At 41.3% G+C, this 17,706-nt stretch overlaps 1 protein-coding gene across 1 annotated transcript; it reads right to left on the bottom strand.

Moving 5' to 3' along the window:
* Positions 1-11,616: 11,616 nt before the first annotated feature.
* Positions 11,617-12,281, bottom strand: LOC123120899 (acyl-coenzyme A thioesterase 13-like). The gene is made up of 3 exons (XM_044540871.1): positions 12,108-12,281; positions 11,861-12,004; positions 11,617-11,763 (listed from the first exon to the last, which is right to left on the bottom strand). The coding sequence occupies exons 1-3, from the start codon at positions 12,279-12,281 to the stop codon at positions 11,617-11,619; spliced, it is 465 nt and encodes a 154-aa protein (XP_044396806.1).
* Positions 12,282-17,706: the final 5,425 nt, after the last annotated feature.

Here is a 17,706-nt window from a genome sequence, read left to right as displayed (position 1 = left end):
GGCGGCGGGGCAACCTGGCGGCGTCGAGGAGGTCGGCGTCGTCGGGCGGCAACTGGCGATTAAATCTGAAAAAAATGCTAAGTGCTGGCTTATATAGGAAAAGCTTTAGTCCCGCTTCATGGCACGAACCGGTACCAAAGCCCACCTTCAGTCCCGGTTGGTGCCACCAACCTGGACCAAAGGCCTCTTTTCAGCAGCCCAAAGGGCGGGAAGCAGAGGCCTTTGGTCCCGGTTGGTGGCACAAACCGGGACTAAAGGGTGGGCATTGGTACCAGTTGGTGCCACGAACCGTTACCAATGTATGCCTTTAGTACCGGTTGGTGGCACCAACCGGGACTAAAGGCCTTGTGCTGCCCGCATCGCGACACGAAAGTTTAGTCCCACCTCGCTAGCTGAGGGAGCTCGAGAGTGGTTTATAAGCCCCACTCCCGCTGCCCTCTCGAGCTCCTCTCAAATGCAGGCTTTCGGGCCTAAACACACTGTATCTGCCTGTGGGCCTATTGGGCCTTCTACGGGCCTGAATCCTGGCCCATGGATGGTTTTCTAGTCGTATTCAGGCCGTGGTGGCCCAGTAGGTGGCGTTTTTTCCCCAGTTTATTTCTTTTCTTTTTTGCTTTAATTATTTTATTTTGTTTCTACTTACAACAAAATACTTATTTATTTTATTTTATTTTGTTTCTAATTACTTATTTATTTTATTTTATGATAATTCTTTTTGCTATTGAAGTTCTAACAAGAAAAGTCCTTTATGAAAATTCTTTTTGCTTTTAATGATTTTGAACAGAAAAAACTTTGATAATTTTAGTTGCATCAATTTTATATAATTTTAGTTTCAGTAATACTAGAGGTTGCTTATAATGTTTTGAATAGAAAATACGTTGATCATTTTAGTTTCATAAATTTTATTTATGTTATTAAAGTTTATTTTATTTTGTTTCTACTTATATATTTTATTAAAGTTTATTTTATTCTGTTTCTAATTACTTATTTATTTTTTATGATATTTGTTATTTTCCATGCATTTACTGTTTATTTTGAGCTATAAGACCCTGAAATTGAAAAGCACTAGAAGTGAACTCTGAAAAGGTTGAAAGTTGGCATGGTATCATCATTTCACTCACATAGCATGTGCAAGAAAGTAGAGAGGGTTACGGCAAAAACTGGATGCACTTCGTGTACAAAACGGACAATCTCTTTCGAAGTATCAGGGTTTCATTCGGAAACTCGTCTGTTCCAAAGGGATTTCATTTTTTTGAACTTACTTGAACTCCATAGTGTTCAAAATGCACCATTCAAAGCCACATAATCAATTTTCAACCTTTTTTTTAACCCTTTCTGACTTCATTTGTTATTTTTCATGCATTTACTGATTATTTTGAGCTATAAAACCCTGAAATTGAAAAGCATTTCAAATCTACTATGAAAAGGTTAAAAGTTGGCATGGTATCATAATTTTACCCACATAGCATGTGCAAGAAAGTAGAGAGGGTTACGGCAAAAACTGGATGCACTTCGTGTACAAAACGGACAATCTCTTTCGAAGTATCACGGTTTCATTCGGAAACTCGTCTGTTACAAAGGGATTTCATTTTTTTGAACTTACTTGAACTCCATAGTTTTTCTGTGTTCAAAATGCACCATTCAAAGCCACATCATCAATTTTCAATCCTTTCTGACTTCATTTGTTATTTTTCATGCATTTACTGATTATTTTGAGCTATAAAACCCTGAAATTGAAAAGCATTTCAAATCAACTATGAAAAGGTTAAAAGTTGGCATGGTATCATCATTTCACCCACATAGCAGGTGCAAGAACGTAGAGACGGTTACGGCAAAAACTGGATGCACTTCGTATACAAAACGGACAATCTCTTTCGAACTATCAGGGTTTCATACGGAAACTCGTCTGCTACAAAGGGATTTCATTTTTTTGAACTTACTTGAACTCCATAGTTTTTCTGTGTTCAAAATGCACCATTCAAAGCCACATCAACAATTCTCAACCCTTTCTGACTTCATTTGTTATTTTTCATGCATTTATTGATTATTTTGAGCTATAAGACCCTGAAATTGAAGGCAACATATAGCTCTCATGAATAGATAAGTGACCAAATTAATAGAAGTTCATCATCACATTAAAACCAAAGTACATACATAGTTCTCATTGAACAACATATATATAGCTCTCCAGAGCATCCAATTAAACCATAAGTTGAAATTATGTAGAACATTTCAATGCAACAACAATATCATCTTCTCCTCCTCAATTTTTTTTCCTTCAAGTAATTGTTTCTTCTTCAACTAAATTTAACCTCACAACAATAGGGTCGGTTGGAATTCCGGTTCAACCACCTCCTAGATAAATAAAATCTATGTCACGTTGGTCGGCATAATTGTCATAAACAATAAATGAACCAAATAGTTATAAAAAGATAATATATACCACATCCGAATCATAGACAGGACGAGGGCCGACAGGGGCGGATACCAAAACCATCGCACTATATAATAAGAAGGAATAATAAAAGTAACAAAATTAGACAAGTATCTATCTGAAGTAAGAATTTTTTTTCTTTTAGAAAGAAGATAAGAACAAGAGGCTCACCACGGTGGTGCTGGCGACGAGATCGGTGCGGGCGATCGACGGCGGTGAAGACGGGGACGGGACGTGACGGACCGCTAAACCTAGACAAATCTCGGGCAAAATGGAGTTCGGAGGTCGAGTTTCGAGAGAAGAAAGATTAACTAGTGTGGCTCAGACATTTCATCGAACACCTCATGTGCATAGGAGGTGAGCTAGAGCACCCAAATGCCCTCCCCTCGACGGCCAGAAAAAATAGAGCACTGTGGAGTGCTCTGCTGCGGCGATGGGGTATATATAGGTAGCTCATTTGTCCCGGTTCGTGGCTAGAACCGGTACTAAATCCGGGCCTTCTGTCCCGGTTCAAGCCAAGAACCGGGACCAATGGTTGTGGGCCAGGAGCGAGGCCCATTGGTCCCGGTTCGTGCCTCGAACCGGGACAAATGGTTCCATACGAACCTGGACCAATGCCCACGAGGCCCCGGCCGGCCCCCTGGGCTCACAAACCGGGACGAATGCCCCCATGAGTCCCGGTCAGTGACTGAACCGGGACTAATGGGCTTGCCATGCCCGAACGAAAGCCCTGTTTTCTACTAGTGCCGGGCCGTCCGCCCGCGTGTTTTAGGCGGCGTGCCCGGCTGTAGATGCTCTAAGGAAGCTAACAATAGGATGAAGAGTGTTTGCGATGTTGAATGTGCACCGTGCACGTTGTTTGCACCGGCGCTTCAACATCTCTTGCTATGATATTTTGTACATCATTTACAAGACTACCACCTCTCGATCCATACAAATTTTCAAATAACGTGTTTTGCAAGTAGTAGGTTATTAATTTACATGTATGAATGAGACCAAATTTTTTTCATGTCAATATTTTTGTTTTCTTTCTACATGCTCATGCACAAGACTTCTCCTTATAGTAATTAGTGTTTCAATGTATTTTTTTAGAGTTATTGCACTACTACCTTATACATGAAGCGGTATTATACTTTGAACCTATATATTGTTGGCAAGTCTTTAGAGAAATATATTAATTGTTTGACAAACAATCTTGTAGTTGATTCTAAATAACAAGATAACTATACCAATGAATCCGGGAGTTGCTTCTAAATAATATATGTTGTATGTTTTTATATACCACTAACCAATGACAAACATGACAATACCACTGAAAAATGGTCGGTATCAGTTGACACGATAGTCGGCAGCCTCCCATGGGGAAAAAGACAACACAAATGGACACAGAGTGGTGGCCTTTTCTTGCTGATGGTACCAATAGGGACACCATAGTACCGTTAAACAAAAACTGAATAGATTTGACATAATAGCTATTAGTAGCCCGAAGAAAGACATCGGGAAAACAACACAGATCCGGCTAAAACTAAGCAGTATGATCTATATGACATGGTTTTATATTAATTCTAATTTTTTATGGTTAATTGTATTTGGTTATTTTTTAATGTTTTACTAATATTGAGCCACTATAATGATTTCATTATTTTCATTACTCCATAACTTTGATAAGATTTTCTTTTGGAATTATTTTGTGTTTTATGCCTGTGTCATGCCATGCTACAAAACAATAAAAACAACTCTGAAGTCCGGGAGCATCATATCATGATCACATCAGTCAATTGGGAAATGGATATTTGTAGGTCGTTGTGTATATATATATATTACTCTCCCTGTAAAGAAATATAAGAGTGTGATTTAAACGAGAGAGTACAAACATTGCACTTGTACCTTATACATTAAGGTGGTAGTATTTTCAAGCTATATATTATTGGTAACAATATTTTGAGAAATATAGTAATTCATATGGAACAATAACAAAGATTGTGAGGAACAGATCAAATGCACATTTCACCAAGAATTTCTTTTCGTGAGCGCGGCATCTAAATCCACTATGGCCCTGTTTGTTTGGGCTTTTGCTTCTGCTTTTGCAGCTTTTCCACTTTGGCCAAAAAGCCATAAAAGCTCCTAAATAGGTGCTTTTGGAGCTTTTATGGATTTTGGAGCTCAAATAGGTTATATTAATTCATCAAAAGCCAAAAAAAGCTCCAAAAGCACCTACTTAGGAGCTTTTATGGCTTTTTGGCCAAAGTGGAAAAGTTGTAAAAGCAAAAGCAAAAGCCCAAACAAACATGGCCTATGTCGGGAAAAAATTTGCACTTGAATGGCTGCAAAAGTGTCCTATTTAAGACGTCTTCATCTGGTCCAGCAATAATGCGGTGCAGGGAAGACTAGACAGTGTTTGTGATGTTGATTGTGCACCAGGCTGGTTGTTTGAAATGTCGCGACAACAGCTCTTGCTATGACATGTTCTACATCATTTACTTACCAGTCTATCACCTCTCCTTCCATATAAATTTCAAAATAATCTTTTGCGTGTAAAAATTTATTTATTGACTTCTACGAATAAGACCAACATGTTTTCATGTCATCAGTTTCCTTTTCTTTCTGCATGCTCATGCGTAAGGCCTCTTCTTATAGTAATTATTGTTGAAATGTATTTTTAAAGTAGTTGTGCTACTACCTTATACATTATGGTGGTAGTATTTTGAAGCCATATATATCGTTGGTAACGATATTTCAAGAAAATAGTAATTGTTTGAAAGAAAACTGAAAGTTGTTTCTAAATAATATGATAACTATATTGGTGAATCTTGGAGTTGTTTCTCAACAATTTTACTTGTATATGTTTGATATATTAATGAACAATAATGGATATCACAGTACCACTAAAAAATCACCAGCTTTAGTTGACACGATAGTCGGCAACAGCCCATGGAAAGAAAGAGAACAAAAATGGAAAAATAGCGGACTGCCTTTCTTGCTCGTGGTACCCAATAGGTACGACATAGTATCATTACACATATACTTAGAGACATAATGTATAAGCGTATAAATTTTCGGGACGAAATACGCTAAAATAAGTGCTACATAAAAAAATCTGCGTCTTGCTAGTACATGCACTACTCATTATCGAAGTCCATGGTTTTTTTTTTTTTGCACACCTCCCATTCAAGAGATTTCATCCTGAAATTTTGCACACATACACATCACATCCTTGCATACTTAACAATTTTCAGAACGCCCTACTCGTGGTGTGCACTGATCTCGTGTCTACTCCAACCCCAGCCAGAGGTACTTGACTATTTGCATGGTCTGTACGTGCATTACAACTTTACAAGTAACGAACCAAAATTTCACTCCACAAACAATAAAAAGATGAATCGACCAGTTCCAGCGAGGGAGAGTTGGTGCACTGAACCGTGGCCCACGTCAACTCAACTCAATTCACTTGTGGCCCGATACACAGCGCCGAGTTTCCTTTCCGTCCAGAGTTTTTTTTTGCCGAATTGTCCAGAGGTTTGTTGAGTGGGTGCGCTCACGAGCGAGCGACCACACACCCAAAGGCCTTGCTGCCATATGCAACGGAACAGGAGGGTCACACTCCCGCAGGTCCATGTGCCAATTTTCCTGGCAATTTCTTTAGAGAATATCCTCGCTTTATTGGTCAAGATGAATAAGGCTGAGTGCTCATGGTGAAGGATAGAATCACTAGAAGACTCACGGGATGGGGCATTCGACAGATGGTTTACATTGACTAAATCAATAGACCAGAAGCTCTCCGCCAAGCTCTTGGTGTCAGCAACCAGCTCAATGGTCGATCGATCCATGGTTGGAGAATTAACTTTCTACTCCCTCCGTTCCCAAATATAAGTCTTTTTAGAGGTTTTAACAAGTGATTACATACGGAGCAAAATGAGTGAATCTACACTCTAAAATATGTCTATATACATCCGTATGTTATAGTCTATTTGAAACCTCTAAAAAGACTTATATTTAGGAACGGAGGGAGTATATGCTTGAAAGACAATCTGAGATAAATTGGACCTTCTAGAAACCTTCTTGACGAGTGAGAGCTGCACGCCGTAGCGCCAGTGCTTCTGCTAGTTCTGGCGTGCTAGCCTCTTCAATGCGCTCGCAGCAAGCAATCATCGTTGTGATTCTAGATTACTATTCCCACTACCGTTCACCTAGAAGCCTGAAAAACTGCAGCATCCACATTGATCGCAACTGTACCCATCGGCGGTGGAACCCATCGAACAGGTGAACAACGGCACATCCACTTTTCCTAGCATCCGAAGGCTATGGCTCAAATAAATAGATCTTTCCATGGTGAGTTTCTAGCAACAATTTCACAAATAAAACAACTGGAATCGAGTGCTCTGTAATGCACCCATTTAATATCTACACATAGTCCAAACCTTCTTTAACCACGCCATGCTTGCTTGTGCAACATTGGCACGCATGTACACTTTATTTTTACCAGTGTTTAGACCATATTGCTCTTATCACTATGATGGGCGCCGACCCTACAACCATGACATGGCCGAGGGGGACATGGGACTCTGGACTGCATCCCGTAGCTTCACCTTGTCAACCTTTCCCAGTGCATTCAAAGTGAGGGTGTGACGACCACCGCCTTTATGGGAACCACGAGCGGGAATGCTCTCGCAGCAGAAGGCGATGACTTCATCCTCACAGACTCCGGCAACCTTGTTGCTGGCCATGAGAACTTGAACGGGTTCTCGCCCCACTGCGGGTGAGGCATGGCAACCACTGCCGCGTCGGCCACAGCCGGATGTCGTTCGACCCCAGTGTGGGCTTCGTCACTATCTTGTATCGTTCGGCCATGCAATTTGCTTTCTGCTTTATCTATAAAGTAAGGCGACAACCTGTTTCGAGAGGTGCACGACACTGAGCCGACAAACGGAGAATGATAGTATTCCAATCATTCATTTCTCCGGCCATCTCCTTCCAGGCAACTTTAGGTATTTGCCTTGCAGCCAAAAGCAAGCTTGGTAGCAAAAGGCAACAATTTCATTTCATATTATGGAGAGAAAAATCAGGATCACAACACAACCCTTATGGACATATATGCACCCCGAGTGCTTGACAACAGTACCTCAAGTATGAGCCTGCAAAATTATATATTCACTGTAGGCATTTATATAACCACACAAGGCTGAAAAATATCCAGAGTAATACAGCTACAAAAACAGTACCGCCTTAATGTATAAGGTAGTAGTACGACTGATATGATAACAATGTGATGCCGCCATTTTCCGAGTCATTGTTATTGTTCTGTAGCATGACATGACATAGGTAGCCTGCTAGTCTTGAATGAAAAAAATTACCAAAATAGAAGCTTGTTGCCTTTATGGAGTAATGCAAAAAAATGAAATCATTGTCCTGGCTCCAGTTCAGTAAAACTTCCGTAAAATGAATGACCCAATATGAATAACAGATTCATATCAGATTAATATACAAATGTGGCGCAGCTCGTACCACTCAGTTTTAGCCCAATTTGTGTTCATTTTCCAACATCTTTTTTGGGGGCTCCTGCCGCTATCATGTCAACTCTGTTCCGTTGTTCTTTAATGGTATTATGGTGTCCCTGTTGGTACCATGAGCAAGAAAGGCGGCCCCCTATGTGCCCATTTTTGTTGTCTTTTCCGTGGGCTGCTGCCGACTATCTGTCAAATCAAGCTGACCATTTTCTTGTTTGTACTACGTATCCATTATTGTTTGATGGTATATGAAAAAATGTACAAGCAACAATATTTAGATACAGCTCCCAGATTCACCAATATAGGCATCACGTTATTTAGAAACAACAACCAGATTCTTTTTCAAATAATTACTATATTTCACAAAATACTGTTACCAACAATATATAGCTTCAAAACAATGCCGCATTAACATATATGATAATAGTGCAACTACTATAAAAATATATATAAACACTAATTACTATAACGATTATGTGAATATATAATTTTGCAGGTTTTGTTGTTGGAGTACTGTTGGCACTTGGCAGCATATATGTCTATAAAGGGCTCTGTTGCGAGCCAGATTTTTCTCTCCAAAATAATTGAAAGTAAATGTTTGCTTTACAAAGCTTATTGCCCGAAGCTTGCCTTTGGCTGCAAGGAATTACCTAACGTTGCCTGGAACGAGCTGGAGACCGGAATGATTGGAATACTATTGTTCTCCGTTGTCGGCTCGTTGTTGTGCGCCTGGGAACTTTTTTTTTGGCGGGGAGATTGGGAGGTTTATTGATTAGTGAACAGTATTACAATCCATAGCCAAAAGTCCAAGAAGTTTCTCGTGGGCATCTTGTAACCACAAGTCGTTTTGATGCTCCGAGCGCGAAAATTTAGCTAGAAAATCTGCAGCCCTATTCTGAATTCTATCTACTTTCATAATAGTAAGCTCCCTCACCTAAGTTTCTCAACTCTTGTATCAGGTGTCCCAAGCAAGATCTTTCTGGCTTCGTTTTCTTAATCAGTTTGATTAGGTTTGAACAGTCCGTTTGGAGGACAACCGGACGAGCAGCATATATCTACGCGCCATCTCCACACCTTCATTTGCGGCCATAAGTTCTGCTTCCAGAGGACCCTGGCACCTACTCCCTACTTTCCTAAATATTTGTCTTTTTAGAGATTTCAGCAAGTGACTACATACGAAGCAAAATGAGTGAATCTACACTTTAAAATATGTCTATATACATCTGTATGTGGTAGTCCATTTGAAATCTCTAAAAAGACAAATATTTAGGAACGAAGGGAGTAGACAAGTATTTGCATGACGCAAGTATCAAGTCACCAGCTGAATCACGGATCACTAGACCTGTCCCTGCGTCCTTCTCTTTGTCACAGTAAGCACCATCAACTGTGATTGCAAGGCACCCCACAGCAGGCGGTGGCCATTGTGCACGGGCACTGGCATACCTCTCCTTAGCTGGCTGTTGACTGTTGTAGGCTTCCTTCCACTATCCATTTTCCCTTCACAGGGTCGCCGCCGTCCTTGCTCTGCACCTGAACTAGCTAACACATGTAGCTCGACAGAAATGACCTTGTTACATGTACAGGAGGCACTGGTTTGTCATGTACTTGATCGTTCCTGATCTGCCAATTCCTCCAGATAATCATTAGCACATTCCTCCGCACTCTCTCATTAACTCTGGCTAGAAGATCAAGCGCCCATTCCGGACCAGTATTGATCAGCCCATCTTGTTCAGGTATTTGCCATTCATCTCTCATGGCCTCCCACACCGCATGTGCTTGAGGGCACGTAACAACTGCATGGAACGCATCCTCAGTTTCTCTACCACATCGCACACAGACATCCATCGTGTCAAGCGAGGTGGCGAGACTTCTTTAGTTGCCTTGTCGGCAACCCTTCCTTCAACATTTTCCAAGCACAAATTTTCTTCTTTCGTGGCACATTAATCTTCCAGAACATATTCAGTATAGGTCTATCACCCCTCGGCCTTGTGCTGGACCCCGGCCCCCCTTGCTCTCGCAATAATTCTTCAACCACAAGGTGGCAAGCACTCCGGACAGAGAACACAACATCTTTCGTTGGATGCCGCGCAATGAAATCTGCCTCTAAACGACAAGATGGTCGGATGCCAAGGATTAAGTTCCACATCTGCACGTATGAAATATTGTCTAATTCTTTCCTCATTCCATGAGCCATCCGGCAACAAGAATTCTGACACTCTAGTGAATCTACAAACACCCTTTTCTGACAATGGACGTCTAGAAACATCCCTGTGCGCCTGGGAATTGACTAACACCTGTAAATTTTTAGACTCCTCAAGAATAGTAAACACATGTATAATATATTAGAGAAGATCAATGTGCAGTCGTATTTCTCTGATATCATGTCTTGTTTTATTTCTGGAAAGCAAATTACGTCGGCTCATACTTAAGAACGCTTAACAAAAGGATAAGAACAGAGGGAAATTAAAAGCCACCCTGCCTTATTTTCAAAATATAGGAGGAACCGACTTTGAACACAGGCCGGCGACATGAAACCATTTGGCTGTCTACCGCTGTGCCAAGGCCGAGTTCTCACTTGTAATAAGGACTCTTGAGGTCTTAAGGATCTCGAGGTTCTTGTTTTGCTTTAAGTGTAACTGTTCTCAATAGACAACATTAAGACTATTATCACGTAAATCACTTTTCACACTTTCATGCTAAGGTAAATCAAGTTTTCATATAGATGAGTAGGTCAGCATGCCATATGGTACTGTTTTTACACCGCACTCCTTTCAATTACAGAAATTGTATAGCGCATATACCAGCAAAACAGTTTTCCACGCGACGCCCTGCTCACCATCTGACCAGACTCCATGCTGAGGTTGATCACAGCGACACCTGATGGTCCAGGATTGGCCATGCGAGCTTGAGTCGCGTCCTTTATTTATTAGCACATACATACATACATACATACATACTTCATATTCATTGCATCATCATACTACCTCCGTCCTGGTTTATAGGTCCCCATTGTATTTTATGCCAAATTTTGACCATAAATTTAACTTACAAAATGTTCATGCATGTCATAAAAAATTATATCATAGGAAACTATGTTTAAATATGAATCCACCGATATAATTTTTGTCGACATGCATTAATATTTTGTTAGTTAAGTATTTGGTTAAAATTTGACACAAATTACAAAGGGGACCAATAAACTAGGACGGAAATCCCGAGCATGGATTCACTGGATGTGGTTGATTTGAGATTCATCCTACTTTTTTCACTCTTTTTAGAATTTATCTTGTTTCAAGGCGTTACATTGGCGTTTTTTTCTCGTTCCAAATGTGTCTTAATGTTTCACCGTGACATCGTGTATCAGCGAAGCTGATCCAGAACAAGTGCATTCTTTTTTTTTTGCGGGCATGCATTATTTTTTATTGATACACAATGAAACGTGATGATACATGTTGAAACAAAAAAAAAAGCCAAACAAAACATTTTGAAACGACATAAATTTTGATAACCACTAGCACGAATATAACAGCAATGACGAGCGATGAATCCACGCATGGAATATCCCGTGCTCGGTAGAATAACCACTGTCATCAACATAGTTGGCTAGCAAAGACAACCGTTTTATGCGTCCATGATAGCGGCCGTGCGCGAGCGATGAATCCACGCATGGAAGGACCCTCAGAGTTTACTGGAGACGTTGGCGAGATACTTGGTGTGGCGGCCGTGCGCGAGCACCTGGCCGGTGTCCTTCCTCCTCACTTCCACGGTCACGCACCCTGTCTTGTCGCCGATGCCGAGCACCCGAGCCTCGATCTCGATCTCCTCCTGCATGGATGCAGCATGCCTCCGTTTGTTAGTCACAACTCACAAGGAAGATTATACGAGTAGATGAAACGCGGAAAGACATAAAGTCGTATCGTACGTTTGCACGGGCGGCGCCCAGGTAGGAGACGTTGATATCCAGCGAGACCCCAGTCACCGGCGAGCCGCCGGCGAAGATCACCGCAGACCCCACCAGGTCCACCAGCGACGCCACCGCGCCTCCATGCATGCGGTTGCTGGCGCTCTTCGATTTCGCCGGACGTGCACACACAGGTATACACGATTTTATATTGAACGCTCCTACATACACTACTCCCGCGAGCACGGCCATGGCTTGGACTACGTACCGACGTGAGGCGAGGAGGGACCATGAAGGAGCAGAGGAGGTGGCCGGGTTCGACGGCCTCAACGCGGAGGCCGGCTACGGTGAAGGCGTCGTACAGCCGGTGGGCCAAGGAACGGTTGTGCCACCTCTCCATAGCTTCGTCAACATCCTTGCTGCCGCCTTCGAGCTTCGCCATCTGCAGCCTCTCTCGGTCTCTCCTCGTTTACACTGCATATATACTCTTTCGTATGCAAAACCTTGTCACTCCGCTGTTCCATTATTTTTGGAGCAGACTACTAACAGCTAATGTGTACATAGCGTGCACATTTTCGTGGTGTCTTTGTCGCTGCTACACTTGGAGGGGTTACCAACTAATTTTGACCATACTTTTGTGAAAAACTAATATTTTTCTTGAAATAACTTTTTTTTGATAAATGATGGTTTTTTAAGCTTAAAATGGAGCATCAAGAGGATACAAACAGAATGAGCACACACTCAGCTTCTGCAAAGTTAGGATGCACATAGTCAACACGAACGCACACACAAACAACATGCCGGCAAATATCAAAGTCATATACGACCAAATCTATGCGAAGGCGAGGACAAAGAAAAACAAAACAAAGCAATGAGATCCCCGATCAGCAAAGTACAACAAGGACCTTATCCGCACCAACCATCTCATAACACCACATGGACGACTAAATTTTTCAACAGCAACGCATTCAGGAAGAGAGGGACGCTCAAGTACCATCGTCACCGGATCCAACTACTTAAGGTCAGATTCTAACCTTTCACCCTGAGAAACCAGTCCGAGCAATGGGTTCAACAAGGTAACAACTTAGAAACATCACCATTGCTAGGTATAACGAACTCAGGTCAGACCTAGACTTCACCTCGGAGCTCGAGACCCGGTGCTCGAGTAGCACCACCATCGAAGTCACTCAAGTGTTGTTGCGGCCGCCTTCCTCATAGAAGCCGCTGGGTTGACCCCGAAGGCCGAATTCAATGGTAGAGAAGGCTTTAATAAGAATTTGGCCACGAGAGACCCCACCAGTTTTTCACGATACAAGCAGCTACATGTGATGTCCAATCACCACGCTGCACAACCATCCCTAAGTGTCAAGTCGCTATCTATAGTTTGCATCTCGCGGCCGAAGTCAACCACCAAATCTGGCGAGACAAACCCTCAGGAAGACCTTTCAGTGGCCACCGCAAACCGCAGCGAGGCCGCCGCTGGAGGCTGGAGTGGTCACCACAAGGACAAACATCGATGGCGGAGCACACTACTGCTGACTACCACCTCGCCAGAGAGAGCCCTGCCTAGGCCCATCGGCCAAGGGGTCGACATGGCCAAAACTGGAGCACAAAAGGCAGATCACTCACCGACACATGCCCGCGCAGACCCCAACCGCTCCTAGAACAAGAGCGCACTGCCACCAGATTAGTGCCAAAATTGGTAGCTTGAAAATAACGTTATATAGCTTCAAAATACAATCGGTTTAATATTTAAGGTAGTAGTGCAACATTTGTAAGATATATTTTAAACAATAATTAATAAAGAGAAGTCTAGCGCCTGATCGTGTAAGAATTTTATTTTTGAACACAGTACAATAAAAAATGTCACGAAAACATGTTGGTCTTATTAATATATACGTCCCAATATATAGCATGCTACATATCAAAAGCATGATTTCAAAAAGTTAGATGGGTACAGATGTGGTAGTCTGGTAAGTAAATGATGTAGAAAATATTGTAGCAAAATATGATGTAACGACAAGTGCAAACGACATGGCAAGTGCAGAAAACACGGTTCAGCCAATCTTTTACTTCCTCCCCCCACATATATTAATGGACGACATGAGCATGCAGCAGATCGGACACTCGACTGCATGCCGCAGGCCAAGACAACGGTGGGTACGTTGGCTAAATAGATCCTATATATTTCTTTTTTGCCCTTCAAAACTCAAACTAACATAATTTTGTGTTGGATATTTTGCAGACGTCCATGACCAAAGTTTTTTTGGTCACAGTGGATTCAAATGCTTGAAAGAACGGTTGAGCAATGTGTCTCAATATTTGTTATTGTTGCGTAGCAATCACCATATTTCTCAAATAGTGTTACCAGCAACATATAGCTTCAAAATACGACAGCCTTAATGCATAAGGTAGCAGTGCAACATTTGTAAAACATGTACTTAAATGATAATTACTATAAGGAGAAGTCTTGTGCATGATCATGTAGTCACCATATTTCTCAAATACCAGCAACATATAGCTTCAAAATACGACAGCCTTAATGCATAAGGTAGCAGTGCAACATTTGTAAAACATGTACTTAAATGATAATTACTATAAGGAGAAGTCTTGTGCATGATCATGTAGAAACACAACGGCTTTCAAACATGAAATCATGTAGGTCTTATTCATACATGTCAATACATAAAATGCTAAAAGCAAAAAAAATACTTTAATATTTTATATGGATGGAGAGGTGGTAGTATAGTAAGGAAATGTTGTTGAAAATATCATGGAAAATGTTGCAATTGTGCAAACAATATATGCATGGTGCACGTGAGTGTAGCAAAGACTATTCAGCCTATTATTCGCCTCCTTTCCCCCGCATTGTGTGTATTGATGGACCACCTGAACATGCCCCAGCCTAAGACAATGATGGTCATGTCTACTAAATAGGTTTTTAGCATGATTTGTGTTGTTTTCGTGATCTCTTTTTCATGGGCCGCTGCAAGCTATTCTGTCAAATATACTCAATTATTGTTTTAATGGTACTATGGTGTCCCTATTTGTACTATGATAAAGAAAGACAACCCTCCATGTGTCCATTTCTGTTGTCTTTTTTCCCGTGGGTTCTGGTAGACTCATGTCACCTCAAGCCAACTATTTTTAGTCATACCGCCATCATTGTCTAATATCAAGAAAAACATACAACCATATTGTCTAGAAACAGCTCCCATATTCATCGATATAGTTATCATGTTATTTAGAAACGCCTACCAGATTTTTCCAAACAATTACTATATTTCTTGAAATACTATTACCAATAATATATAGCTTCAAAGTACTACCACCATAATGAACAGGGTGGTCGTGCAATGTTTGTAAACTATATATTTAGAGGAAGTGGGAGAGTGATAGTGCAAATTGAAAGTGCGTTATATCGACTAGTGGGGGGTGAATAGGCGATTTTTATGAATTCTTCACTGAGGAATTTGCGGGTGAGGAAATTCCTTAGCGAAGAACTACTTGCAGCGGAATAAGTACTCAAAAGTAAGCATAACAAAACACAAGCATGGTCATCATGATGAAATGAAGACAAGCACAGAGTACAGAAAGCGTAAACACAGGATAACATAGGATGAAGACAAATAGACTGAAGAAATTGAACTGAGGAAATTGATAAAGTCTTCAGTCAAAGTCTTCAAACACAGATATGAACAAAAGCACGACACAGTTATGAGGAAATGAAAGAGTTGAGGAAATAGAATCAGTAAGCTTGGTGAAGACAATGGTTTGGTAGACCAACTCCAACTGCTGTCTCAGTTGTACATCTCGTTGGAGCGGCTAGGTATTTAAACCTGAGGACACACAGTCCTCACCGTATTCTCCTTGAGCTAAGGTCACACAGACCTTGCCCAATCACTCGTGGTAAGTCTTCAGGTGACTTCCGAACCTTCACAAACTCGGTTACTCGGCGATCCACAATTTCCTCTTGGATGCTCTAGACCATGACGCCTAACCGTCTGGAAGAAGCATAGTCTTCAAAGGTAACAAGCGTCGGATCCACGCAGGATCAATCTCTTCAGTGATGCTCAATCACTTTGGGTTTGTAGGTGTTTGGGTTTGGGTTTTCCTCACTTGATGATTTTCGCTCAAAGTCCTCAAAGGATGGGATGCTCTCAAATGACAAGTGTCAGTTTCTCTCGGAGCAGTCAACCAGCTAGTGGTTGTAGGGGGCGGCTATTTATAGCCTAGGGAGCAGCCCGACATGATAAGACATAAATGCCCTTCAATAATATGACCGTTAGGTGGGTAGATATTTTGGGACAGCTGGCGCGTAGCACAGCAACGGTCGGAAATTTGAGTATCAAATTCCTCAGGGCTATCATGTTCCTCACTGTATAGGCAATCCGCACTGGCGAATTCCTAACTCCTCAGTCAGAACAAATTCCTCAGCGACCAGAAGAACTTCGTCTCTGTCACTGAAGAAATTGACTGAACTGTATGAGATTTCCAATGGCTTCACTCGAAGGGATTGGTAGGTGTAGGATTTTGAGTTGAGCATCACATGGAAATTTTTCCTTAGTATTTCCTCGACCCCCTTTAACAGTACGGTGTTTCCTATGACTCAAGAAAGAGAAAATGAAAGTACGAAAACAAAAGTCTTCACGCTCCATGTTCCTCGAATGAATGCCAAGTCTTCAAGGGCACACCAATTTCTTCACTTTCAAAGTCTTCAGAAATCCAAAGTCTTCAGTTGAACAACTTCATTTTTAGGGGTCGACTTTCTCTGTAAATATCAAACTCCTCATAGACTTAAAGACCTGTGTACACTCATAAACACATTAGTCTCTTAACATATAAGTCTTTAATACACCAAAATCACTAAGGGGCACTAGATGCACTTACACAAACAACATATTCATGGTGCACGGTGAGTGTAGCAAAGACTATTCAGCCTATTATTCACCCCTTTCCCCCACATTGTGTCTATTGATGGACCACATGAACATGCCCGAGCCTAAGACAATGATTGGCATGCCTACTAAATAGGTTTTAGCATGATTTGTGTTGTTTTCCTGATGTCTTTTATCGTGGGCCGCTGCAAGGTATGTGTCAAATCTATTGATGATTTATTGTTTTAGTGGTACTATGGTGTCCCTATTTGTACTATGATAAAGAAAGACAACCCTCCATGCTTCCATTTGTGGTGTCATTTTTCCCGTGGGTTCTGGTAGACTCATGTCATCTCAAGCTAACCATTCTTATTGGTACCGTAATGTCCATAATTGTCTAATGATATGTCCACCTCAAACAATTACTATATGTCTTGAGATATTGTTAGCAACAATATATAACTTCAAAGTACTACGGCCATAATTCATAAGGTAGTAGTGCAATGTTTGTAAACTATATATTTGGAGGGATGGGAGACTGATAGTGCAAACAACATATGCATGGTGCACGGTGAGTGTAGCAAAGACTATTCAGCCTATTATTCGCCTCCTTTCCCCGACACTGCGTGTATTGTTGGACCACATGAACATGCCGCATGCTAAGAAAACGGTGGGTATGTCTGCTAAATAGGTTTTAGCTTGCTTTGTGTTTTTTTCCTAATGTCTTTTTTTGTGGGCCAATGCGAGGTATGATATGAACTCTATTTGATGGTATTATGCTGTCCTGATTGGTACTATGGTCAAGAAAAAGACAACCCGTTGTGTGTCCATATGTAATGTCTTTTCTTCCATGGGCTGATGCACACCATCGTGTCAACTGAAGCCGACAAATTTTAGTGGTACCATGATGTCTGTCATTGTCTAATGATATATCAAAAATATATAACTAATTACTATATTTCTTTAAACAATATGGCTATCATGTTATTT

The sequence above is a fragment of the Triticum aestivum genome, chromosome 5D, assembly GCF_018294505.1.
Source record: "Triticum aestivum cultivar Chinese Spring chromosome 5D, IWGSC CS RefSeq v2.1, whole genome shotgun sequence".
NCBI lineage: Eukaryota > Viridiplantae > Streptophyta > Magnoliopsida > Poales > Poaceae > Triticum > Triticum aestivum.
This window is presented reverse-complemented; position numbering and strand designations above follow the sequence as displayed.

Bases quoted from the DNA above. Each gene is read 5' to 3' on its own strand.
- LOC123120899 (XM_044540871.1), bottom strand. From the start codon at position 12,281: ATGGCGAAGCTCGAAGGCGGCAGCAAGGATGTTGACGAAGCTATGGAG. The intron at 12,005-12,107 runs GTACGTAGTCCA...GCGAAATCGAAG, and splicing joins TCCCTCCTCGCCTCACGTCG to AGCGCCAGCAACCGCATGCA. The intron at 11,764-11,860 runs GTACGATACGAC...GCATCCATGCAG, and splicing joins TGGGCGCCGCCCGTGCAAAC to GAGGAGATCGAGATCGAGGC.